Source organism: Dreissena polymorpha, chromosome 4 (genome assembly GCF_020536995.1).
Source record: "Dreissena polymorpha isolate Duluth1 chromosome 4, UMN_Dpol_1.0, whole genome shotgun sequence".
Taxonomy (NCBI): domain Eukaryota; kingdom Metazoa; phylum Mollusca; class Bivalvia; order Myida; family Dreissenidae; genus Dreissena; species Dreissena polymorpha.
The window spans coordinates 99,725,183-99,752,050 of NC_068358.1; the positions used below are offsets into that span (position 1 = coordinate 99,725,183).

The following is a 26,868-nucleotide window of genomic DNA, read 5'->3' on the forward strand; positions in this document are numbered from 1 at the left end:
ATAGTTAATTAATTCAATGCAACACAAACAGCAAATAACGTATTTTGCAAGTATTAAATTTAAATGCTCATGGCGCACTGATTAGCGCTGCAATATATTCATTTCAGCTAAAGTATATAAATACATAGCGTATGTAAATAATAAGTATTTGTTATAATTTTTTTTGAATCGGGGGCAATAACGTATGATAACCAGACAAAAACTGGTTCTGTCCTAACGAGGAAGGTATAAGGCTCGTAAGACACAACGGCTAGGCAAACCTCGATGTTCTTTAGTTTTAACCATCAGTGTGTATTCCACCAAACAAGAGGGCAGTAACCTCTTATTTTCTTTATATCGCGTTTCATATATCGTTTGGAGAACGCGCTATTTGATTGCGGGCATGTTAGTTTGGAACAAAGCTCAATACATTTACTTATATGACCTTATGCAAAGTATCTCTAATCGCAAATGCAATCTACCGGACAGGTGGCTTTGCTCCGAGAACTCCGGTTTCCCCCCCACAGCATAAGGGCCAGGCCAAATTTAATAACTAAGTAAAAACTAAAAAGCTGGAAATTGCAGCTATAATTAAACAATTCGTCACATTTCGTGAGTCTAGTCATCGGAATAGATAGGAGTGCTAGGACACTTTCGGGTCTTCCAATAATGCGGCATTTGACCCGGATGAACCTCATAAACTTCTCAATAAGCAAGCATAAGATAAGATAAGCACTGAAACGTTAACTAAACTCGAGTCGAGTATAGACACATTCAGTGAATGAAGTTGAGTGGTATGTAAAATTTTAACTTTTTAAATAACGTCCTATGTTTACCTTAATATACTAATGCGATATTAATGTGTGTATTTTTTCTTATCACAATATTCATATTTAAATTTAAACTGAGAGTCATAGCATGTTCATATGTATGTTTCCATAAACTAGCATAAATTGATGTATGCAAGGCACGCACGTCTTTTAAAGTAATGAATCTTGCTGTTCTCGTTGGTTGGTTGTTTCTTCACATCAAATCAGGTAATTCACAAGTAGTGACACCATAATTTGCTCCGATATTCAGATTGAAAATGGTCGTTCGTTAATAGATATAACTTTCAATCATTGAATCATGCGATAATCTCTCTTAACAATTATATATTGCCGTCTTTTTATGAACTCACTCTTTGATTGACGAGATGCAATATTACTGCATGTTTAATAATATTTCTTTCTGGTTAAGCAGACAGATGATCTAATTTAAATATTTATATAGATGTAATATAATTAGTAGACCCAGAATATGGGTATTTTATCTTTTGTTTTTACTGATAACAACAATTTCAATGAAAAGTGTCCTCTTGTTGCAGTTACCACTGTTGCACCATTTGTGACGGCACCGCCTCAACCAACCAATCATTGCTTCGATAAACTCTCCACCTGCAGTCAATATGATCTAGCTACGGTATGTGCTCGCCTATACCGCACATGGGGCTTAGAAAACTGTCAGAAGACTTGCAATCTCTGAAGTAAGATCGATCGTTAAAATTGATCAATTTACGAGATTTGATCTCATGAATTACATTGCGGCCTTGTTTATTCCGTCATCTTGGTGCTACTTGTTACTTCGGAACAACGGTGTATTGATCTTCACATGACTAAAGTATGTAGAACTTCATAAATTTCGTTTTATATCTATTCTGAAGGTAATTTGTTAATATATAACAAGCTAGGGTAAACGGGTTTTCTAGTACTAATTCTCGCAATAGTAATATTATAATGATTAGTTTTTGTCAGTATAAGGAAAACCAGTTTACAAGTATTTATCTTTAGTGAGATACTTTGTAAGCAAGTTTTTTTGCTTGTATCTATAAGCTGCGCTTATTCATATCAGGGAATTAGCCAACACATGATGAGTTGGGCATTCACACCACATTAACAAAATATATTTTTAATGAACTCATTGAATATCATTCATGCTAGTGACATTGGTTCGTTATTTATTTCAGCAAACACATGTCTCTACGCAGGAAACTATTACAGAGAGGGCGAGCAGTGGCAAGATTGCTGCACATACAATTGTTCATGCAAGGACGGGAACCGTGATTACTTTGAAGGCGAGGCACTGTATGTAAAAGAAAAAAACAATTTTCATATATAATATATGTGTGTTACTTAAAAAAAAAACATCTATGACAACAAAACTACATTTTTACATACAACAAAACACTTTCTACGTTTTACAACTAAAAGCATGTTATATCGTCACGTAAAAATCACATGATTGTTTGTGAAACACAATCGTTATATGAGAAACATACAATGTGTGATATCCGTTCATTCACGATCATGACCAGATCACAACATGCATGAAAGATAAAATATTTTAATGTAGTACAATTACTTATTTTACCATTTAATTCATACTATTGAATTATTCATTTACGTATGACAAACTATAATAACTTTATTATTTATAGCTCCACTGGCCAGAGGCCGGCGGGGCTTATGTCATGGTCCTGTGTCCGTCGTGCGTGCGTGCGTGCGTCCGTGCGTGCGTCCGTGCGTGCGTTAACTTTTTCTTTAAACATCTTCTCCTCCTTAACTACAGGTCCAATTCTTATAGAACTTCTCACAAATGTTCCTGGGGTGAACCTCTTTCAAATTTGTTCAAATTATGCCCCTGGGATCAAATTTGACCAAACTAAGTAGAGGACTATTAGATGTCACTACATACCGAATTTGGTAGCCCTAGGCCCTACGGTTATGGACAAGATGATTTTCAAAGTTTTCACAAAAAAGGCTTTATATAATAATATGTTCATTTTTGTGACCCCAGTAGCATGGTCAAATTTGACCCCAGGGGCATAATTTGAACAATTTGGTAGAGGACTATTAGATGTCACTACATACCAAATTTGGTAGCCCTATGCCATACAGTTATGGACAAGAAGATTTTTAAAGTTTGCACAAAATAGGCCTTATTTAAGCGTATGTTCATTTTTGTGACCCCCGGGTCAGGGTCAAATTTGACCCCAGAGGAATAATTTGAACAAACTAAGAAGAGAACTATTCGATGTCACTACATACCAAATTTGGTAGCCCTAGGCCATATGTTATAGTTCTCTTCTTAGTTTGTTCAAATTATGCCAGGGGTCAAATTTTACCCTTCAAATTATTACAATGCGCGCAGCTTCAGTTTGATTTTTTTCTAAACCGTCTTTTTCAAATTGGCAAAAATTGTCAAATACAACATCAGAATATTCAAGTATGGGTCTTATAAATGAGCAGTATATGACTTTTAACGCTTTCCTGTGGAGAGTATGTTTAAGTCGACGCATAATATTAAGACGTTTCCATGCTTTGTCCTTTATATGTGCAATATATTCGTGCCATGAGCAGTCATTAGTCAAGTGGAGTCCTACGTGTTTATGGACACAAACTTCAGGGATAGTTACGTTTTGCATTGTCAGAGGTGGTTGAATTTGCTTGTTTAGTTTTCGAGATATGATGAGCGATTCTGATTTAGACGGATTAAATGTTACCAGTCATTGTTGCGCCAACGTATTTATTCGGTCAATATCAGCTTGCATTAAGGTCGCTGTCTGATCAGGAGAATTGACAATCATATACAGGCTTGTGTCGGCTGCAAAGAGATTAACACATGGGTGGATATTCGATACAATGTCATTTATGTATATAAGAAACATAAGCGGTCCAATAATAGATCCTTGTGGGACGCCGGTAGATATGTTTGCAAATTTTAATTTAACCCCTGGAAGAACTACCTTTTAATTTATGTCAGACAGATAGATTTGATATCCATTTTAACAAATCCCCTCGTATACCAGCGCGGTGAAGTTTGTATAGAAGTCCCTTGTGCCAAACCTTTTCAAAAGCCTTACTTATATCAAATAAGACAACTCTAACTTCGAGGCCATTGCCAAGGTCTTTACAAAATTTGTCATAGATGTAAGTCAATTGATTAACAATTTTCCCCTGGGATGAAACCAGACTGGGATTGGGTGAAACAATAGTTTCCATGTAAAAAGTTAAAAATGTGCTTGTAGAGTATCCTCTCAAAAACCTTTTCATGAGTATTTAACAAAGATATAGGTCGATAGTCAGATAGCAAAGATGGATCGCCTTTTTAAATACTGCAAATACATTTGCTTTTTTCCAAATTTCTGGTATTTCACATTTGGACAGACTAGCATTGAGAATATCACAAATCGGGGTCTAAAATTTGTCCATACATTCGCGTAAAATTCGATTGTCAATTCCATCAGGACCAGAAGCTTTTTCCAATTTCAAATTCTTAAAGACATCTAATGCTTCATTTGGCCTTATAGTAATATGGTTTAATGTATGTACACATGGGTTATTGCTTGTTGGAAGTTCATGATTATTATCGTTAATATGAGATTGAGATGCAAAGTATTAATTGTGCATATTGGCCTTATCTGTTTCATCAGTGATAAGATCGTTTGTTCTATCGTCACGTAGTGATAATATAGCTTTATGATCTTAAGGAGAAATAAAATTTCGCAAGAGTTTCCACCAATCTTTTGAATTGACATTAGATGATTTTAATTTGTTGCTAAGGTTTTCAAAATATTGTGTTTTGGCATCTCGGACGAGAGAAAAAACTTGATTATGAACAGTTCGAAAGTGTTCCCAATGAGTACAGGAGTTAGAAAGGTTGGCTTTGTGATACAACCGTTTTCGTTTACGTATTGTTGACTTAATCACATGATTCATCCACGGGGCATCACCTGTTCTAATACAAACATTTTTATTCTGAATAGACTTTAAAGCAGTATCATATATAGCGTGCGTGACATTTTGTGTGTATATATTAATATCTTCATCTACTAGCTGTTCCCATTGTATGCCTGCGATTAATGTTCGCAATGTATCACAGTTACCTTGGTCTTAACGCCATATATGTCTACTAAATGTTTTGCGAACTAGTTTATTGTGTTTAACCTATATAAAAAAACTGGACAGTGAAAACGTATCATTTGGTTAAGAAACGGTTCGCCAGTACCAGATTAAATTATTGAATCGGGATTACTAACGAATATAAGGTCAATAACACTTGTCGAATGTTCGTGAAATGCGTTGTGTCATTAATGATCTGTTTTAGATTGTTTTGGACACATAGCCCGTCAATTTTTCGTCTGGAAAGTAACGCGTTTGTATTTAAATTTAAAGCACTAGTAATAATAATATCGTGTATGCCAGTGTCGGCCGCTAATCCAAAAGAGGTTTCTATTAAGTTCATGTATGAGGCATTGGAGTTTGGTGGACGGTAGACTACTCCAAATAATATTATTTTTTATTGCATAATTTTATTTCAATCCATACACATTCTAGTCCGTTTGGTTCAAGATCATGTCTACGTGTGTATGTTAGTGTTTCATGTAAATATATTGCTACCCCACCGTGCGGATCAAGCGGTCTATCCTTTCGGATCGGTGAGTGATAACCATGGAAACTGATATCACTCGAAGGCGTCGCCCTACTTAGCCATGTTTCGGAAAAAGATATTAATTCAAACTTGAGTAAAGAAGATCAGTTTTGTTGGCAATATTTTGTACGTTATAGTGGACAAATGAAAACATGTTTCGCGCGGAATTAACAAGACTACTCTCAGAAGAGCTCGAACTTGAGTAAGAAGTATTGCGTGTTTCTGACAATGTAGGGCCGGGGTTTGGATGTACGTCGCCGGCTCGTGATAATATTTGTAAATAGAGACCACATGTTATCGCCGAAAATATACGTATCAATTGAGATTGACAGCCTCTTATTGGTTTCCGAGTTAGTGCTGATCACATACGTATTGAATGATGTTCGATTACTGTAGCTTTGTTATTAGTCGATGTAATATTGTACTTCATCGATATTAACGATAAAATATCCACAAAAATACAAAGGACGAAACACATGTGTAAGGGCAAAGGGAATGCAGTTCGTATTTTATAACATGACATGACAACGTTTATTGGGTATGTTATGTTTTTTCATTATATAATTGAGCCAATGAGGATAAGAAAGGATAGAAACGTTGTCAAATTTACGTTATTAGTGCATGAGTATATTTTTACATGATAGCTGTGGTCACCTAGGTATCTGTCACATATGAAAGTTTGAGTAGGGTTTAGGATAAAACAAAAGAAAAAAGAGAGAGTTAAGAAGAAACACATTATAGTGTGTACATGGAAGCTAGGCATCGCCGAGCTAGGGATATGGTTTTGGAAAGAATTCGTGCAAGAATATGCACCTAACCGATGTACACGTATATATGTTAAGACACAGATCTTAACAGAAATGCAGTATACAATTACTTACAGAATAAAGGTAAGCATGTATCCTTTTCCAATGATGAGAAGAACATATGTTCAAAACAAAGGGAATGGACATGGTTAAGACTGTTAGTACACAGATCTTAAAAGAAATTTAGTATACAATGTAAAATATAAGTAAGCATACATCTTTTTTTAATGATGAGCAGCAAATATTTTCAAATAAGGGAATTGACATAGTTTAACACCTACGCCAAATTAAGGGGTCAATTTATGGTAATGAAATTCTGGACAACTTTAATCTGAAAACATTATTCGCTCATCCACAGCTTAGTAGGACTTGTAGTTAAAAATACACGTGCACTTTGTGTAAGCAAAATGCAGTACATCTATCAGTTTCAAACAGAATACGGTAAATATAAGCACACGTATACTTGCTCCTCTGTGGAGAGAATATAACACAAAATAGAGGCTTTGCTTTACGCTACATTTATATAACAAACATGTTCTGTAATGCAGCAAATACATGAATTAAGAATTGTAAGTGTCTGTTAAATTTTACACAACAATCTACGTTTTGTTATTCGCTATATATATGCAAATGTATCAAGCATACGTGTTTTCAAGAGTCTATGTATTGTGAATGCCAAACATGGTGCCTTGTATTCAACACGTTTTATGGAGATATGATAAGACATGTGAGCTCGGGGCGACTACTTGGAAGAAAAACGTTAATTGTAGTTCGTCTATTGTTTTGAGTATCAACTCAGTAGAAATAAGCATTGTACAAAGATAAAGTGTCATTTAGGTAAAGTGTCATAAAGTTTCATTTTGATTTGATTAGTTTTATTTAATTTCGTTAAAGTTTTTAGATGTGTTGTAATTTTGTTTTTATTTATTATTTAGTTTTTGTTTTGTTTTTGTTTATGTTTACCAATTGACATCCTTAAGCTTCAATCGAAAGCAAAATAAAATCAGCATTTCAAATGAAAGTTTTACCGTAAAAATGAGGTAAGTGATGACAAATGTAACATTTATTTTGACCACTGAAATTTAGACCTTCTAACTGATTGTCATATTTGGTATTTAATGTTAGTACGTATACAAGTAAAGAAGGTTCTTAAAAATGGTTAATTATAGGTGTTTAAAAACACTTAACGATAATGAAACACAATTCAAACTAATGGGTAGATGGTGTTTTATAGTGTATGCATGTTGACAATGCGTTTATGCACGAAATTAGATTCAAGGAATAAATATATGTACTATAAACAGTACGTTGTATAACGTTCTTGGTAACATTTAATTCTTACATAATTCTTACATAAGATGGCATTGGGTATTTAGTGTTTGGTGGATACATTAATCCCACCATTTACTTTTACAGTCAAGATTGTGATTAATTTATACGCATAGATACATTTTTAAGTCCACAACGATAGTACCCACATGAACATACATGCACATGCTTACATTCACATGTTCACACATACAAAGATAGCATTTATTAACACACTAACACATGATCATATATATACACATATAAAGCTATATCAAATTCCAAATTGATGTGTAGCTACAATGTTTAATTTCCACTACTGTGCATATTAGATTATACGTGGTTATTTCAAGTAAGCATTAAGAATGTAATTGCTGTTAGGGTATCCCAACAAATAGTTCTAACAAATATATATCAACAAATGTTTCAGAAACAATGTTAGGAGTTATTATATTTTTTTATCAGAATTGAGATAAGACTTAAAGTACAAAACTGTAATGAAAGGGAAAATATAACATCATGGAGTTGTTTTATGTTTACATCAAAAGTGTAAAATGATATTTGAAATTACAATACCACGAAGAAATATACAGTAAATAATAACACATGCAACGAAAAATGAACAAGAGCTGTGTTCGTGAAACACAATGCCCCCTACTGCGCCCCTTTGAAGCCATATATTATACCTTTGACCTTGATGGATGACCTTGACCTTTCATCACTTAAAATGTGCAGCTCCATGAGATACGCATGCATGCCAAATATTGAGTTCCTATCTTCAATATTGCATAATTTGACCTTTGACCTTGAAGGATGACCTTGACCTTTCACCACTAAAATGTGCAGCTCCATGAAATACGCATGCACGTCAAATATTGAGTTGCTATCTTTAATATTGCAAACTTTGACCTTTGACCTTGACCTTGAAGGATGACCTTAACCTTTCACCACTCAAAATGTGCAGCTCCATGAGATACACATGAATGCCGAATATCAAGTTACTATCTTCGATATTGCAAAAATTGATCTTTGACCTTGACCTGTCAACTTGAAGGATGACCTTGACCTTAACCTTTCACCACTCAAAATGTGCAGCTCCATGAGATACACATGCATGCCAAATATCAAGTTGCTTTCTTAAATATTGCAAAAGTTATGGACCATGTTAATGTTTTCGGACGGACGAACGGACAGACTGACTGACGAACAGAGAGACGGACAGTTCAAAAACTATATGCCACCCTTCAGGGGCATAAAAAAGTTATGGCGAAAGTTAAAGTTTTCGGACGGACGGACAGATACCATATATTTGACCTTTGGCCTTGAAGGATGACCTTGACCTTGACATTTCACCTTTCAAAATGTGCAGCTCCATGAGATACACGTGAATGCCAAATATCAAGTTGCTATCTTCAATATTGAAAAAGTGATGGCCAATGTTAAAGTTTTCGGACTGACGGACAGACGTCATATATTTGACATTTGACCTTGAAGGATGGCCTTCACCTTTCACTACTCAAAATGTGCAGCTCCATGAGATACACATGCATGCAAAATATAAAGTTGTTATCTTCAATATTAAAAAAGTTATGGCCAATGTTAAAGTTTTCGGACGGACGGACAGACAGATGCCATATATTTGACATTTGACCTTGAAGGATGACCTTGACGTTCACCTTTCACCACTCAAAATGTTCAGCTGCATGAGAAACACATGCATGCCAAATATCAAGTTGCTATCTTGAATATTGAAAAAGTTATGGCCAATGTTAAAGTTTTCGGACGGACGGACAGACGCCATATATTTGACATTTGACCTTGAAGGATAACTTTGAACTTCACCTTTCACCACTGAAAATGTGCAGCTTCATGAGATGCACATGTATGCCAAATATCAAGTTGTTATGTTCAATATTGAAAAAGTTATGGCCATTAAAGTTTTCGGACGGACGGACAGACTGACACACTGACTGACTGACTGACGGACAGTTCAACTGCTATATGCCACCCTACCGGGGGCATAAAAAGTAAGTTATATAAAGTTTACATATCAAAAGTAATGAGTGTTAAAATGTCAGAGCACAGAGTTATATCAAATAATAAACTAGAAATGGCGTTGCAGAGGCCGACGCGTATCTCCACGGCGCATGTTTGACCCTGGGGCGCCCCAGGGTTGGTAATGGGGCCATGCATAGTTGAGACTTACCTATGGTCATAATAGAAGTTCAGTATCAATTAGAAGTGAAGATCAGTATCAATTAGAAGTAAATCAGTGTAGAAATTAAGAAGTTATAGTAAAAGGCAATTTTGGGTGGGTGTGGCCTATGTGGGCGGGGCGCCCCAGGGTGTTAATGGGGCCATGCATAGTTGAGATTGACTGTATTGTCATAAGAGAAGTTCAGTATCAATTAGAAGTGAATCGGTGTAGAAATGAAGAAATTATAGTAAAAGGCAATTTTGGTTGGGTGTGGACTATGTGGGCGGGGCGCCCCAGGGTTGGTAATGGGGCCATACATAGTTGAGATTGACCGTATTGTCATAAGAGAGGTTCAGTATCAATTTGAAGTGAATCGGTGTAGAAATGAAGAAATTATAGTAAAAGGCAATTTTGGGTGGGTGTGGTCTATGTGGGCGGGGCGCCCCAGGGTTGGTAATGGGGCCATGCATAGTTGAGATTTACCGTATTGTCATGAGAGAGGTTCAGTATCAATTTGAAGTAAATCGGTGTAGAAATGAAGTAGCTAATGTAAAATAACCTAAAACAATGAGTTAAAATCTCTGACCCGGCCCCACCCCAACCCCCGTAACTTTTGACCCAGGGGTCAGATAAAAATTCCAAATAGTGCAAGGTCGCACATATGCTCATAGCTACCATGTGTGTAAGTTTCAAGGTTCTAGTGCTTAAAGTGTAGGAGGAGATAGTGGCCAGGACGGACGGACGGACAGACAGACGGCGGAGATAACCACAATATCCCTACGCTTTTCAAAAAGCGTGGGGATAATGACAAATGTGATCCGAGTTGAAGAACAACAGCAGAGAGTTTTATCCAGTATACATAAAGATGTAAAGAGAGTTTAAGTGCCTTAGAAAGAGGTTATAATAAGTATACTTTAAAGAGAAAATTAAGGTAAGATACCACAGCAAGAAATGTTATCAAGTAATACAAGCATATTGTCCACTCATTTAGAAAACTCGATATTTAATATATTTGCCTATATCACCTATGATTACATTTTTACGGGATCAACTTAGATATATGATACGCATGTAATATATGTATGGTAAAACGACTGTTTAACATTCTTCTTTTTTGAATGAGTTTTCTTCAAATATATTATAACTTAAGGTTCATGTAGAGGCTTCATTTTGAAAAATGTGGGACCCCTAGCATTGAACTCAAATTTGACTAAAGGAAGAGTGCCCCATTGAAAATGTATACATAAATGCTTTAAAGGATGTTTTTCCTTCAAACTGCTACCAGTTTTGTACATCAACGTATCATAACATCCACAAAATCAATCAAAATACAAAGCGATATTAACACTAAAATATACATTATTTTCAAAAATCTGAATCATGTTTATTCCACGTATTTCGGCGGAAAATTATATAACTAGTGAATAATATCGACATTGACGAGGGCAAGTTACGCTTAAATAATAAAAAAAGTTTACATATCTAGAAATATCAAAACTCGAACACATGTCATTTCATCACCATGGGGGCAGCCATTTTTAAAGTAATAAAATAGAAAGAAACATGCTAAAAACTCACTCATCGCCTAATTGACATTCCAAACGGTTGACGATGACAAATGCATTGGATTGTAATCTTTCCGTTGATGTTTGCAAACTGCACGATCAGACCTCATAAACACTCAAAAGAATAACTATGTAAGAAGCATTTCACCAATGTTTACAATCGTTGTTGAATCACATTACTTATATTATTGCGCATAAAATTGTACGCTTACAGACTGACAGAAAGATCGATACGTAACTCCGTTAAATTCATCACGGTATGCTATTATATTGATAATATATAATAATACATCGCATTAACAATCTAAAAGTAGAAATAATTCTTTTAAACGGAGTTTTTAATAACGAAAGTGAAAACAACGGAAGTTGGATGGATATTCTGTGAGATGCACTTCGGCTCCAGAAAAACAATACAAATAAACTAAAAAAGACGTATGGGGGACAATTTTCTGCTGGAAAATATTTGAAATAGGGTAGGTGATGATATCTCTACGTGGTCATTTCTGTTATTAAGTGCGATCTCTTGCTGATTAATGTTAATAGTTGTTTTACTAGTTGCCACCCAACTGTCAAAAAAGTATGTGTTTTCTCAGGTATGTGTATACACATACCCGGTTTTCTCACCACTGCACGTGTTTTCGACCGATTTATTTTGCACGTTTTTCTACGGATCACAGCGATGGCCACGCTTTCAAAATGGGTAGAAGGAATCGAAATATAAAATCAATCGTTTTGCCAATTTCTTTATATTCCTTTATAATTTTATATGTCGTCTGCAATCTATTTCGATTTGAGATGGTTTAAAATTTGCAATTTCGTTGAGAGGTAAATAACAAAATTGTTAAGCCTTTGAAATAGAATTGTGACCCTTATTATCCACCATACCTGGATTTTTAAAAAGTAGTTACGTTTTAGTTATTTTTAGAACTTTGTTTAGGATATTTATCCAAAAAGGCAGTTGAATAAAAACTAATTTGTTGTTTAATGACAATAATTTTCTGTGAAATGTTGCTAACTTGACCTTGTATATGTATATAGCTTTGTATTTATTCAACTTAAGGTAGTGCATATCCTTCCTAACTTTAGATTGAGATTTTGTAAATAAGTGCAAAAATGTATTGGTTTGAAACCAAAAAATGAATAAAGCACACAAATATTGAATGTCAAAAATGTGTTTATGTTATTCTATCCGTCTTTAGCTTTAAAATGATATATAGTTTGACCATATTGTACCACATTCAATGAAGAAAAACCAAAGCGAGGTTTTAATGAATTTTATCCCCTCCATGAACCTTAACTAACTTTAGCAATCATAAACCGTAATAAATTTATAGGCATGTATGTGAATAGGTTTATAGGTAGATGTATTGAAGTTGCAGCGTTACCATTAGAAAGACAGCAACGGTCTACGGTATACACTCACCAAAATAGTCTAGTGATCAGAGTCGGTCATATCTTGGTGAGATTATCGAGATCAGATTGGTTGTTGACTCGGTAGATCTTGGGACCGACTTGATTTGCGATCTTTACCAGAACAGTTCCGTCTTGCGACCAGGCACTTTCAAGTTTAGAAGATCGCACAAGTGACCGCGCGTTAACAAGAAGGTGCGATCGCTTCTTTATGAGGTATTCATTTATGAACACCCTTTCACGCCCTTTGCACTGTTTCAGTTCCCTTCTCACTTGATACAACTTTTGACGTGCCCGGTAACTTATGAATTTCACAAGTATTTGGCGGGGCTTAGCACCTCCTGGCTTTCCGGACTAATGCAATCTGTCGATTTCATTAATGGAAACGTTTGCACCAAGTTCCTTACACAGGTTAAGCACAATCTCATCGGTTGACTCTCCAGCTTCTGAAGCGGTTTCCGGTATACCAGAGACCCTGAGGCAGTTTCTACGGCTGTACTGTTCAGCTTCTATTCGATCCTTTACGAGCTTAGAGACACGATCTTTTAATAGTTTGTTTCCCTTACGGAGGATTTCATTTGTTTCTTCTACCAGGGTTATTCTGGTTCTAAGACTGGATACAACACCATCTACTATGGAGTCTATCATTCCCTTAAGGATGGTTTTTATGTTTGCAGTAACCGATTGTTTCACTGCACTGGGTATGGTTTCAACCAGCTCCTTATCAATAGGTGCGTCCAGTGGCATTGTGTCTATGGTGTATTGGAACTCTTCTGCGATTGAATCACTAAGTATGCGATTCCTTTTCTGGTCGCTTACGGTGTCGGGTGTTGAAAGAACATAGCAACTCCTCGTTGACGACGTCGTAATAGGCGTAGACGTATTCATAGCAAAAGAATGAATTCGGTCGGGACACTACTATTCGCGAACAGTATTCTATAAATACGCTAATATAAAAGTTCACGTGCAATAAATCCCGTTATCTTAGTTCACTCTGTGAACCTAGTGATCCTCGTGGCTTTGATCAATGTGTACACAATGTGATATCAATATGTGTAGTTCATACAGGATAATCACTTACTATTTAAATTTCCGTTCTATTGACAAAAGACGGCATTTCTTCACAAGCATATCCTCAGTGTATACACTAAATACACTCTTTTATCCCTAGCTCGACACAAAAATGAAGCACTAAAAAATTTTTAATACACTTATTTTCACTGTTATTTGTCCGCTAAGCAAAATCACGTCACATCGTTCCCACCACCGGAAGTCGACCATTTATTTGTTTATTTGATGACAATTTATTTAAGACAATAGTTTAATTGTTAATATGCACACATGTTTATTAAATGTTACTATCTATTTAAAACAAACATCAACTTTCGTGTACGCTTAACGTCGTACTGACAGTCTGATGGAAGACCGGACGTGTCATTTGGTACATGCCTCTGGAAAACAGTAGATGGTGAGGACGTAAATAGTATTAATATAATTTCATCATTTGATGATTCATTTATATTAGAATATGTCTACAATAATATCAGAATAACATAGGTGTGAGTATTTATATTAGGAGATTAAATAACAATTGTAGTACACAGTACATTTGAATTATATAATGCCAACATTTTAGATCGGTCTTTATAAAATTAACTGATGAATATGCAGCAAAGAAGAAATTTTATAAGTATGGAGATGCCAATAGAGTACGTAAAGTAGATAAGCAAATGGGTAACTCGAAAAGAGACCAAAATCAAGAAAGTTTTGGTCGTAAGTAAAATCATAATTCTGGAACAAGTGTTTCCGGGGTGTATGGATTTAAAAAGACATTTTATGTTCAGGCCAATTGAGATAATCGGTTAATATCGTTATGAAATATTGCATTTGATGTTTTGGGGCATATTTGATAACGTAAAGAGATGTGTCGTAAGCAAACAGCAAACAGACGAATGCTACTTTGAGCGTTGTTAACACTATAAATTATGAAGATTAGAAATAATAGGAGCCGTAATATACCGCCCTTAGCACACCGGCCTCTTCATGACGCCGATTTAGAAAATGTGTCTGGACGTACTACTTGACGAAGTCTTCCATTTAGATTAAGATAATTTTCAACAAAGAGTGTAACTGTCCGCGGGGGCCTATATATAATTCATTTAATGTAATCAACCCAGTCTCCAGACCTCATCAAATGGTTTACTTGGGTCACAATATTTACCTCTTATCCGTTGTCAAAGACTTTGAAAAACGTATCATGAAAAAAGTTTAGTTGGTAAGGGGTACACTCGCCTTTTTTTTCCGAAAGACAAACTGAAAGTACTTCAAGATTATATTACTAATACGGTTATTGTATACATGTTTATTTTTTACCACCTTTTTCTTTGTATATTGACATAATGCACTTACGTTCGCATCTGTACAGCAGCTCAGTATCAAACATTTTTTGAATGAGGAATTTATATATCAACAGGTGAACACTTTGACTCGACATTCCATTTTAAATAAGGTTGCTTTTTTTATTTAAAGCTTCATGCTGCGATGCGATGTTTTATATATATTTAATTCCATTCGTTATATTGTGTTTGTTTTTAATCAATTTGTAATATTGTGTGCTTTTTATTATGGTTAGTTGATTCTTCTTTATTCGAGGTATTTGGTATTTGTTTTTTGTCCTTTATTGTGTGCATTCTTGATTATGAACAGCGTAATCTTTTTCTATACAATATTCGCTCTTTAAATAGCTAAGTTATTTATTGTTATGGCAAGTTGTGTATCATTATTGTGTGTATGTGTATCCTTTCTCGCTTGCATTATTGTAACTTAAACATTCATTAGTATTACACGTATTGTCTTTATTAAGATGTGTCTCTTCGTTAAAATAAGCGGATACGGTTGGCAAAAGAAAGATGGTGCGTTCCATAGCAAACTCCATTCCAATTAATTATTTGCGATGCATTTCGAATGAACAATTTTATTAATTTGATTTAAAATCACGAATCTGTTAAACGATATGGAGCTGAGTGACAGGCCGGTAAATACAACGTGTATCGGAGCTGTCTTGATACTCGTTATCATCGATTGACATAAAAAGGTGACCATTTCATTCTGCACGTTTTAACATCAACGACCCAGATAAACTCTTTCAGGCTAAATAGATTGTATATCGGCTGTCAGTTTTGATGGATGCGCCTTGTTACTTATCCGATCTTGTGAAATGAAATGGTGAATAAAAATTGAACTCAATGTAACGAAACGTAGTGGTTAGAATTATTGTGCAATTAACTACAAACCAGATGTGTGTTTAAACTCTCTAGGTATCATTTTGCAATTTACTCCATTAGCAGTAAGTTGAATATCATTTCAGCAATGGTATACAATGTTACTGGACGCACCAATAATATTCATATTAATCTTCATATAAATAATATAGAGAAACACAATAAATAAGCAAATGTATTTTCAATAATCCAAATATCAAGTAATATATTTGAAGCAAATATTTCAATTCATTGTATGTCAATCGTGTGTAAAAAGTGTTGACATGATTACCTGTGAAATCGTTTAAGTATATTCCCCTTTTAAGTTTTCAAGAATATTTTGGTATGTTGAATGTAACGTATACATATTTCTGAAATTTAAATGGGGTTAACCGTGAACTATATTGAGTCTGTTTTACCATATATTAAGAATAGTAATCGCTATGTTGGCAATTTATGAAATTGGAGTTGTGTTAAAATGTATGTAAAATATATAAATACTGAACCATGCATCTAATATTTAACTTAATTCAAAAGAAAACACTCAAGTATCAGGTAAGTTTTTACAACAAAAATGTTTTTGTCGAAACGATAACCTGCTCTTCTTGCTAAGCTTGTGGTGTATGTTTTCGACGCCTCGCTAAACAACTCCTTTCGCAAGTCGTTACAAAATGTAAAATTTTATTGACAGTGAATGCTAAAATACAATTTTAAACTGGTCTTTTTTTTTATAAATTTCAATATTCGTTCATGTATGTGCATTCATATCGTTGCAAGTTAGCACAAGACTATGTGATGGGGTATGTATAATATACTAGTATTTATTTTAATTAATCCTACAGTGTGTTTCAAAACATTTTTAAGATTAAATAAAATTTCGTCAAAGGTTGGTGTGAGTGGCATCTGTGTGATTCTCAATTACTTTTCGATTTGTTTTGAATGGCTAAATCCTAAAGATTCATTAACAAAATACCATTGTTTATTGCATTCTATTTGCGACAGTCGTCTTAATTTATAGCTTTTCTGTTTACAATTACTAGTGGTTGCAATTGACAAATGGGACGTTGTACTCAGTATATCATTTTATCCACTGAAGTTACTGTGCCCAACTTAACTTAAGTGTAAGTTATTGTTCTAATATTTGCAGTAGAGAAAATAAATATTCTTGGAGATTAACTTTTCCAAAACAAAAACAAATACATGTTCTTTCATATAGTTTGCCACTGGCCACATTTGCTAAAAGGCAAGGATGTTTAAAATGTTATATGTGAAATGTTTTTAACGTCCGGAAAATAGTTGTCATTAGTTTAATGTGCAGCTGAAATTGTAAAAATACAAACCATTATTTATAAATATGCACTGACATTATCATTTCTATCATGTATTAATGTTTTTGTTTTTAAACTGATACTGATGAGTGAAGCTGTCCTAATATAAATGTATCGTTATTTACTTTTGAGATGTTTAAGTTCATTTGAAGAGAAAGCTCTTTAGTTTTAACCTTCTTTTTGATAAATGATATACGATATCTCTTCCGACTAAAAAAGATTTTCATTTCGTATTAATTTCAAATAATCTAAGTTTCTTTGAAAAATCAGCATCGACTTTTACTTTTAAATTCTATATGCAGTACAATTTTTGTATTGATTAATTACATAAGACCTTTAAATATACCCATAATATACCATGATTGTCCTTGCTTACACATTCTAAATTATCCTTGACTAAAGATTCATAGTACATAGAAATTGCACCATTACATCGTCAAGAATAAGTTTCAACCTAATATGATCGCATTTATAAGTAACTATTAGAGTAGTTACAAATAATTACATGTTAAATTTGATTTATTCACAACATAGTGTAATTTGTCAATGTAATTATTATATACGATTTTAACATTAAAGTTGGTGATGGAGATTGTGAAAATATAATCAAGACCTTTCGATAAAAGTTTGCTGTCTTGTTTAAATAGTTTTCATTAAATTAATACTTGTCTGGAGCCAAATTGATATTGATTATGTACTATCTAACGATTTTCTGTTATTTTCAGACTATTAAAACAGTAGTCCACATCTGACAAAGCACAACAAGCCCATGCAATCCCTTAAGATCGAAGTCACTTTAAAAGCTGTCTTGTTGGGAAGAATCATTTGATCATGCTCAGTCAAATACATATTTGACAATATGGGCCGTGCTCTGTGAAAAAAGGGGTTTCATGCGCACAGGCTAATCATGGACAACATTTTTCGCCATGACTTGATTTTAGCTTAGAAAATACTTTCTTGAAAGAAAAATATCATAAAAGCGGGAAGTGTCGTCTGATTAGCCAGTGCGGATTCACGTGCTAATCTGGGGAAAACCCTTTACGCACAAGCATTTAACCTCTTTTTCACAGAGTACGGACCATATAATTATTATATGGTGTCCTAAGCACCGCTTCTCAATAACACTGTAATACTTATTTGTCTGTTCAAACTGATAACGACAATAGCATAGCACCGCGAACCGTCGCAACACGCATGGTTTGTGTTTGTCAGTTTTGCAAAACCACATTCGAACTCAATTTGCATATGAATTCGATACATAATTAAAAAATGCATAGTTAAAATATTTCTCATGACACATTCTTGGAGCAATTACTTTTTTTTCTTTTTTTAAACTGTAGTTGCTAACCATTCACACTGTATAATGTATATTCAATTTATATATACAATCTAGCAATAATGATACATAAACAAAATCGATCGGAAGCCTTCATGTCAACAAAATAAATGAACATAACTACGATGTGTCGGAATTGACTGTGGTTTATGTTCAAATCTACCAATACTTCGAGCTTTATTCAGTTTAAAGTACAAATAATGACACTGTAACTATACATCATACATCATTTCTGACAATATCAAGAAGTTAACACTTACGGGACTGCAGATAATTAAGGCACTTGATTTTAACGATGACATTATTTGATACCGTACATTGGGTAAAGATAGGGCAAGTTTTCTATATAAAGTAATTGCCCAAACAAAACATCTCAGTTTGACGAGAAAAAAAAACATGATGTCCTGCACGTAGAAATTACTGACTTTAATTCATGCTGTAACATTTGTATAACAACCAAGTTGTAAAAGGTTAACCGTTTCGTGTGTTTGTTCAATACGATAATTGTATCATATTAACCATTCCATAGAATGGTTAAAAATGAGTGCGTAAATATTTTGACCGACGTGTTCATCCACACATCAATTAAATCTCAAGTTCACCGAAAAAATCCATCCATACTAAAATTGCCTTACTTTATATGAAGAAAAAATGATGTTTAGTAGACCAAACACCTACTATCACGTAATACGTTTATTTTCGAAAGCTTTTCGTTAAAAAAAATACGCTTGATGCAAACGTACATTTTAGGGAATTTATCCAATAAGACAATGGCCGTCATGAGCTTTCGCGTATATTGATACACTTCGATTAATAATTACCAAATCCGTATAATGTCAATTCGAAATGAGTTTATACTTTGGTCGGCAAGATGTAAACTATATACGATGTCTGCTCGTTATTTGTATAGCGTGAATTTACTTGCGTTATAAGTGATGTTACATTTAAGCTTCTGTTACAATATAATTGCGCAAACTGCAAACAATATGTCCAAATACAATCGTTATAATGAAAAAAATACACAATTCGGATATGTATATAAGGTGCGTCATGCGAAAATGATTCTTATACATTATACGGTCAGCATAGCTTTATGCCAGCCTTCGAATCTTGTCAAGAACTACCCTGTCCGCTAATCATACCAGGAAACCGTGTGATACTTTGTTGCGCACAGCGAGTGTACAGGTTGTGTAATAGCTGGACACATAAGGCATATTGGCATGAAGCAGATTATATATTTTATAGCTGATAGTATCGAGCGCATAGCGACGCTGTTTGAATATCGCAATTATGTTTTGCAGTGAAGAGCAATAAGTGTAACATGCCAATTGCGAAATAAACAACAAAAAGCATCATTGATAATATGCCAACAACAATTTTCTACGATGTCAGAACCATTAATCATGGGTTTCGATGGCCTCCAACCAGGCAAGTGTATTGTTTAATTGGCATACACGTGCAGATATAATCAAATGTAATAATAAAGAATCATTGATTGGTTTCATATAACATAATTTGTGTCAATTTAATTTCCGATTACAAGTCAATATTTTTTTAATAATGGGTTTTCCTCGCCTGTTATGGACCAATATTTGACCGACATATATTAACAATAGTAACACAACACGGTCGTTCATAAACATCTGAATCTGGTTTAAGGTAGAAGCCGTCGGAGCAGGAGAAACACGTGTGTATGCAGTAGCGAATACGTATAGAAGTAATAGTCCGTCTTAAACAGCCTTCGTAGCAACAGAGGTAGAAAAAGCATGCCATTAGAGTAGTATAACACACGGAAGTATTACATACTTATTTGTGGTGCCAACACGTCATGTATAAACACTTCATGTATAATTATCTTACACGTTAAAGGGGCCTTTTCACAGAGTTTGACATGTATTTCAGTTTGTTATTAAATGCTATATATTGAAAAATATAAAACATTGAAAATAAAACACTCCATTAACAAAAACAAGAATACAATTAAAAAAGGGTAACCCTCAACTGGGCTCGAACCACTGACCCCTGGAGTAAAAGTCTATCGTTTAGACCACTAGGCCATCCGTACTCATGCAAAGAGTGATGTGTTTTATTAGCAACCCTCGTAATATTACACAATATAACGACAACAACAGAACTCTCCAAATTATTCGATCGTTTCGCGTTGCAACGATTTAGAATTTTCAGGTTTTGAAATCGCCAAAAGATGCATATAATCGATGTTTTAGACTCTAGAATAAGAGCATGGTAAATGTTCAGTATTACTTTTTTTCTCACAAATATGAACTACAACGAAAATTTGCGAATCTGATACATTTTTTTTTAATTTTTAATTTAAAATTGTCAATTTACCAAAACGTGAAAAGGCCCCTTTTACACAAATGTTTGATACCATACGCTACTGTAATTAGTTTCATATTGATGTTCATATAACCTGGATACATTGTATGGTTTTGACCACTTGAATTATATTCTTTTCTGCAGCGACCAATTTTGTTCAAGTTTTAATAAAAAATTGTGTAACTGTATAAGGTAAACTTTCTTGTTAAAGGGGACAACTGCAGTATTTTGCAGTCTTGTTTATACGGTCGATGTGGACTGGCCATCATTGAAACGGAATGAGCTTATGTATATAACATACTCGTTGCATGCGTCTCGCATAGTGGAAAAGCGTGCGAACTTCTGCCCTAGCATTTGTAGCAAATATACGCAGATATAAAAGCAACAACTTTTAAATAATGAGTCATCACTGAAAGTACTAACAGGTACTTTCAAGACACACTAAGAATAAGAAGTAAAGCCAGTGTATTCATCCAATCTAGAAAACAAAACAGAATCTGTTTAATAGGTTTTTATTTATAATTTCCAAATGTTAATGTAAACTGTATTGGACAAGAATTATTCGAACAAGCTCTATACTTTTCCAGGGCAAAGCATCACGAACACACCTCAGTCAATATTCATGTCCAACTTTGATCTTTGTCAATTTTCAGAGAGTCAGTTTGGAAAGGATACGTGCATATCCTTATATAACTGATTCAATCCAGCAGTGCTCTTTACATTCCATAAAAAGTGTAATCTTCGCGGAACACACCACTGAACTCACATATCCGATACAGTAGCTATTTAATTCGATATTTTACATGACTGTCCCAGTCTAAGCCGAGCGGCACTGTCTTTTTATTAGGATCGGAGTTAGTATTCGTGTGTCGTATGAATAGATATCGTTGCAGGAAGGTAAAACGATCCGTAAAACTAAATTGTGTCTTTGTGTCGTTTGAACGAATCTTCACTAAAACTAAATTTAGATTCATGTACATCAAATCATTTCTGTCGTCAGTTGTCAAAACGAAAGTACGGTTGATATTCAAATGCAAATGTTCTCTATCCGGTATATTGTTTCATATGATGATGCTGCATTAACAAATATAAGTGTATATAAAGTAAAAACAGCCAAAATAAACAACGGTTGCGATAGACACCTATAAACATAGCATATACTGTTAGATGCGTCTAATATCACTTTAAATTAAACACTAACGTTAAATCTTACTCGTGGGATGCGTGTATTTGTTCTCAAGTATTAGTCATAGTGAGTCGCTTCATCGATGTATTCTGAGATGTTTTAATATTGAAAACATTCGATATATAGGATCTGGCACGAGTTGTCATATCAAACCATATTTTATTAAAAGCGTTCAGGAATTGTGTTAGTAAGCAAGCCATTGTCGAGCTTACTAACGTATTTCCTGGACGAGTTTAATAACATATGGTATGAAATGACAACGAGTGTCAGATCTTTATATCACATGCTTTTAAATGAGCAAATTAAAGAAATATTTACGCAAAAATAATAATAAATCCCGAATGTTGTTTACATTTTGTGACGTCATTTGACGTTGAAACGCCATTTCAGCAAAATAACGAAATGCGATTGGTCAATCGAACGAAAATAAGCCAATGAAAACGCTTATAAAGTATATTACACATGTGTAAGATAAAATATATATGTAATTATTATATTACATGGGAAACAGGGTATGGCATGTCATAAATAGACTTTATTAATATCGTTTTGTCTTATAAACGTGCAAAAATAAATACAAATAATAGATGTAAACCGAAATGGTATAGGCTTATAAGGCGAAACGCCGTTTTTAAGACGAAAATTGCTATTTTATAAATAAATATGTTATAAAACGATTGGAATCAAGAAAAATGGCAAAATTCATATTTATACTTACAATAATTATGTGTTCCGAACACCGCTTGGGAATTTCCGCCACCTGTTTTGGTGGTGACATCAATTAAACACGATGCGCATGACACGGACACTCGCCCATTGTTATTACGCATTGGATCTTGAACATATCTCGCTTATTGTCAACTTTGACAATCCATATTGTGTTATTTTATTATAATTGTTCATTTATTCAAAGCGTGTGTTGCAAGTGTTTCTGCACACAAATAGTCATTCGGTGTGGTTCAATGTGTTGCTCTCGGGAGCAAGGAACGTGCAGACACAACTGCAAATACACATACCGGATTCAAGTAATAAAAACGATTTTCTGACATTTCTCGACAAATTATATATGTAATAATATAACAATACACATTGATCCTTGTACTGCCTTAAGTAGTTATCAGATTATGATTATTTTCAAAATGTCATTATTTGTATACGCATGTTTGTATCAATGGTTTTATTGTTAAAATGGTTATTTGAACCCTTTGCGTATTATAAAGGACTAATTGGCGAATTAGTATAACAGCCCTAAAATGGACAATTTAATGTCAAGTTATAAATAACGCGGGCTATGGTCTGGTCGTAAAAATGAAAGTTTCAAAAATATTATGTATGCTTGTCAGTATCAATTAATTTTTTCATCTTCTATGAAATCATGAGAGAATCAATGTGTTGGTAAAAGATAAGTGTGTAAACTTACAAAAATGCTTAGAGGGATCTTTTCACGGTTTGGTAAATTGGCAAAATTGAAAAAGTTGTTTCAGATTCGCAAATTTTCGGTTTTGTTATGATATTTGTGAGGAAACAGTATTACTGAACATTTGCCTTGGTCTAATATAGCCATTATATGCATCTTTTGACGATTCAAAATTCTAAAAATATAAAGCGTTGCAACGCAAAACGATTGAATAATTTGGAGAGTTCTGTTGTTGTCGTTTAAATTTGTGAAACTACGAAGATTGCTTATATAACGTATAAAATACTCATCTTATGTATGCTTGGCAGGAAATTAGCCCTCTCCAGTTAAATCAACTTCACAGCATAAACATGAATCACTATCAGCAAGGTCCCCCACCCTGTCCCCTTATATCTATACATACATTCCCATTTGATTTAATCAGTTAATTATAGTGGAAGTTGTATTTAAAGTTTCAATAAACCAATCAGAACTGTTGCAAGTATCCGTTATATGACAGACAGACAGACAGACAATTTATTCAGACTTATACACAAGTACATCGTCTTCATACAAACTAATACATATTATTATATGTTGATAATTATGAAGCGTACAACGAAGTCATATTCAACGCGATCGTACTTAAAGGTGCCTTTTCACGTTTGGGTAAATTGACAAAATTGAAAAAAGTTGTTTCAGATTCGCAAATGTTCGTTTTATTTATGATATCTGTAAAGAAACAGTAATACTGGACATATACCATGCTCTAAAATAGCCATTATATGCATCTTTTGACGATTTAAAACCCTGAAAATTATAAAACGTTGCAACGCGAAACGAATTAATAATGTGGAGAGTTCTGTTGTTGTCGTTATATTTTGTGAAAATAAGAGGATTGCTTATATAAAGTATAAAATACATCTGTCATTGTATCCGGAAGGATGGCCGAGTGTTCTAAGTCGTAGACTTTTTAATCCAGGACTCCAAGAGTCAGTGGTTCGAGCCTTGCGGAGGGTTAACTTTTTCTTTTTTTAAATTTTATTCTTGATTTGTTTCTGGGGATTTAAAGATTTAATGTTTACATTTATCAATATAAAGCATTTAATGACAAACTTCAAAACATGCCAAAATCTGTGAAAAGGCCCCTTTAAGAATGACAATCAAAGCAATCAACCTTAAATCGTGTTTTGTTCAGACATTAAACACACTTAGACGATTATTTATTTACCAAATCGTATTACGACCATCTTGAGCTTCGACAAAAGACTCCTCGCTGTCCGAATCAAATTTTGACAAATCTTACTGACAGTCACTAAATTCCGGCTCATGCATGTACGGTTCAACATAAAACTCTTCTTAATCACTATTATCTTCCATTTTCACCAATTCCTCATGCTTAAGTTGTGGCAAATACCACATTCAAATCCCTACAATACCGGTTCGTTATTGAGAGCATTAACATTTGTGAAATTTGCGTCACTTGTCATTTCCGGTTTGAATGAAAATGGCGAGTAAATCGGACTTCGCGACTTTCTTGCAATCGTCCTCGCTAATACAACCGTGATTGAATTAAAGTGAGGTGCGAAAACGTTTTTATATGTACTCAATTCGACAACTAAAGGGGTTTTACTTTTTTTTAAACGGCATTTTACTATCGTAGGTTGGCCTTAAGCTACCCTGGCTTCATATGACATAAGACGCATTTTCCAATGACACGGGTCTTGAGAGTCCTGTATTGAGCGCTTTATTGTGTTGTAGGAGCCGTTCGTTCAATGACTGAGATGCCTCAGCCGCAATCCAACGAAATTGAATAATGTGTGAACATTATTAAAACGAGTGAATGTGTAAATTTGGTTTTAAATTGGGCGTTCAATCTTTCTTACTATTGTATTCCATACAGTACATGGCATATGCTGTCAGGGAAAAATCACATTATTAACGGGACTGATCAAAAGCTCACTGAATGTGTGTATTGCATTTAGCATTGTTAGTTAAAAATACATCATCAAATAAAGCATCAAACGTTGAACAAGGTTATTTCAATTCAAACTTCGTGATCAAGAACAACTTAGATAATGAACAATAGAAAAGTTTACATATCTTTTTAATGACGGTGCTGTAGAGTCATGATTACGTTGTTGTGCTCAATAGTGAGTATGCGGGTTTGCCGCTCCATATACGGACATGCATCTTATATGTTAAGACTATTGCACCAATACTCGGGCAGAGCGGCGACACAACTCTTCTGCAAAATCCCTTTAGTGTCAACAAGGCAGGCAATATAATGTTTAAAAATGTGACATATTTCAATACATCATCATAATAAAGCAAACTAAAGCTTCTTTAATTTTGATTTGTTATGGCTTCCTTAATTGATATGTCAATTGAATTATTTATGGAAAAAATGTGGAAAACAGGCAAACACAAGATACATCCACAAAAACATCAGTTGAAGTTGAATCCCATGTATACATAAACTATTTATATAATGTATTTTCGTATTGTTCTACTTTTTTGTCGAACACTCAATGTGTGCCTATCGATAAACTGGCTGTATTTTTCTTTAAAACATCATTTTGTTAGTCGATACCTTATGTATGTGTCGATATGTGAACATGTCCGATTTTATCATACAGGGAAAAATTCGAGCCACGTGCGTTGGAAGTCAGGCTGAATGAATATGTTTTTCGCACAGGATAAACATAGTGTTCTATGGTTATGTTAACCTCAATATACTTATAAATGCAAGCAGCCATCATAATATACAATATTGCCGCAAGAAATTTATGTTACAAACACGCCGATATTGTAAAATGTATCTAATTGTGTAACGACAACTTCCAAAATAAAATAGAACACGCGTACCTCCATGCGGCGGAACACAATGTAAATTGTGCATATTTTATTAACAAGTATTATTATATTATAATATTTTATTACAGCGACATATACTTAGAGACTTTTCTAACACAACACTTTTCAAACTTAAATATCTCAGTTATTAGTTACGATTTTGATTAAAGATTTAACATGTTATCATTTGACTACCTTCTTAGCAAGCTCACGGAGAAATTATTTATCCTTGACGATTGGACGCTTAAGCACGTGGGGGATGTATGGTTTCATCTGTTTGCACGTGGAAGTGGTGAAATGCAATATTAATCTAAAATTGGTTTAATTATATCATTTAAGGTGGTTTTCCACATCAGGATAACAAAAAACTAGTTTTTAAAAATGTATGGCCCATATGAATATTTTAGAGAAAACCGCGCATTTTGGCATAATACA

At 34.2% G+C, this 26,868-nt stretch overlaps 1 protein-coding gene across 5 annotated transcripts in view; it reads left to right on the top strand.

Moving 5' to 3' along the window:
- The first annotated feature begins 700 nt into the window (after positions 1 to 700).
- The window catches only part of LOC127879197 (uncharacterized), a 35,638-nt gene continuing 9,470 nt past the window's right edge, over positions 701 to 26,868 (top strand). For 4 of the 5 annotated variants that reach the window (XM_052425895.1, XM_052425893.1, XM_052425897.1 and 1 more), the window contains exons 1-3: positions 701 to 773; positions 1,346 to 1,440; positions 1,985 to 2,102. In XM_052425895.1, the coding sequence (XP_052281855.1) occupies positions 761 to 773; positions 1,346 to 1,440; positions 1,985 to 2,102 (226 nt within the window). In that variant the 5' untranslated portion in view covers positions 701 to 760. Of the gene's footprint in view, positions 774 to 1,345; positions 1,505 to 1,984; positions 2,103 to 26,868 lie in introns of all 5 variants that reach the window. The other variant, XR_008048966.1, reaches the window with a different exon arrangement.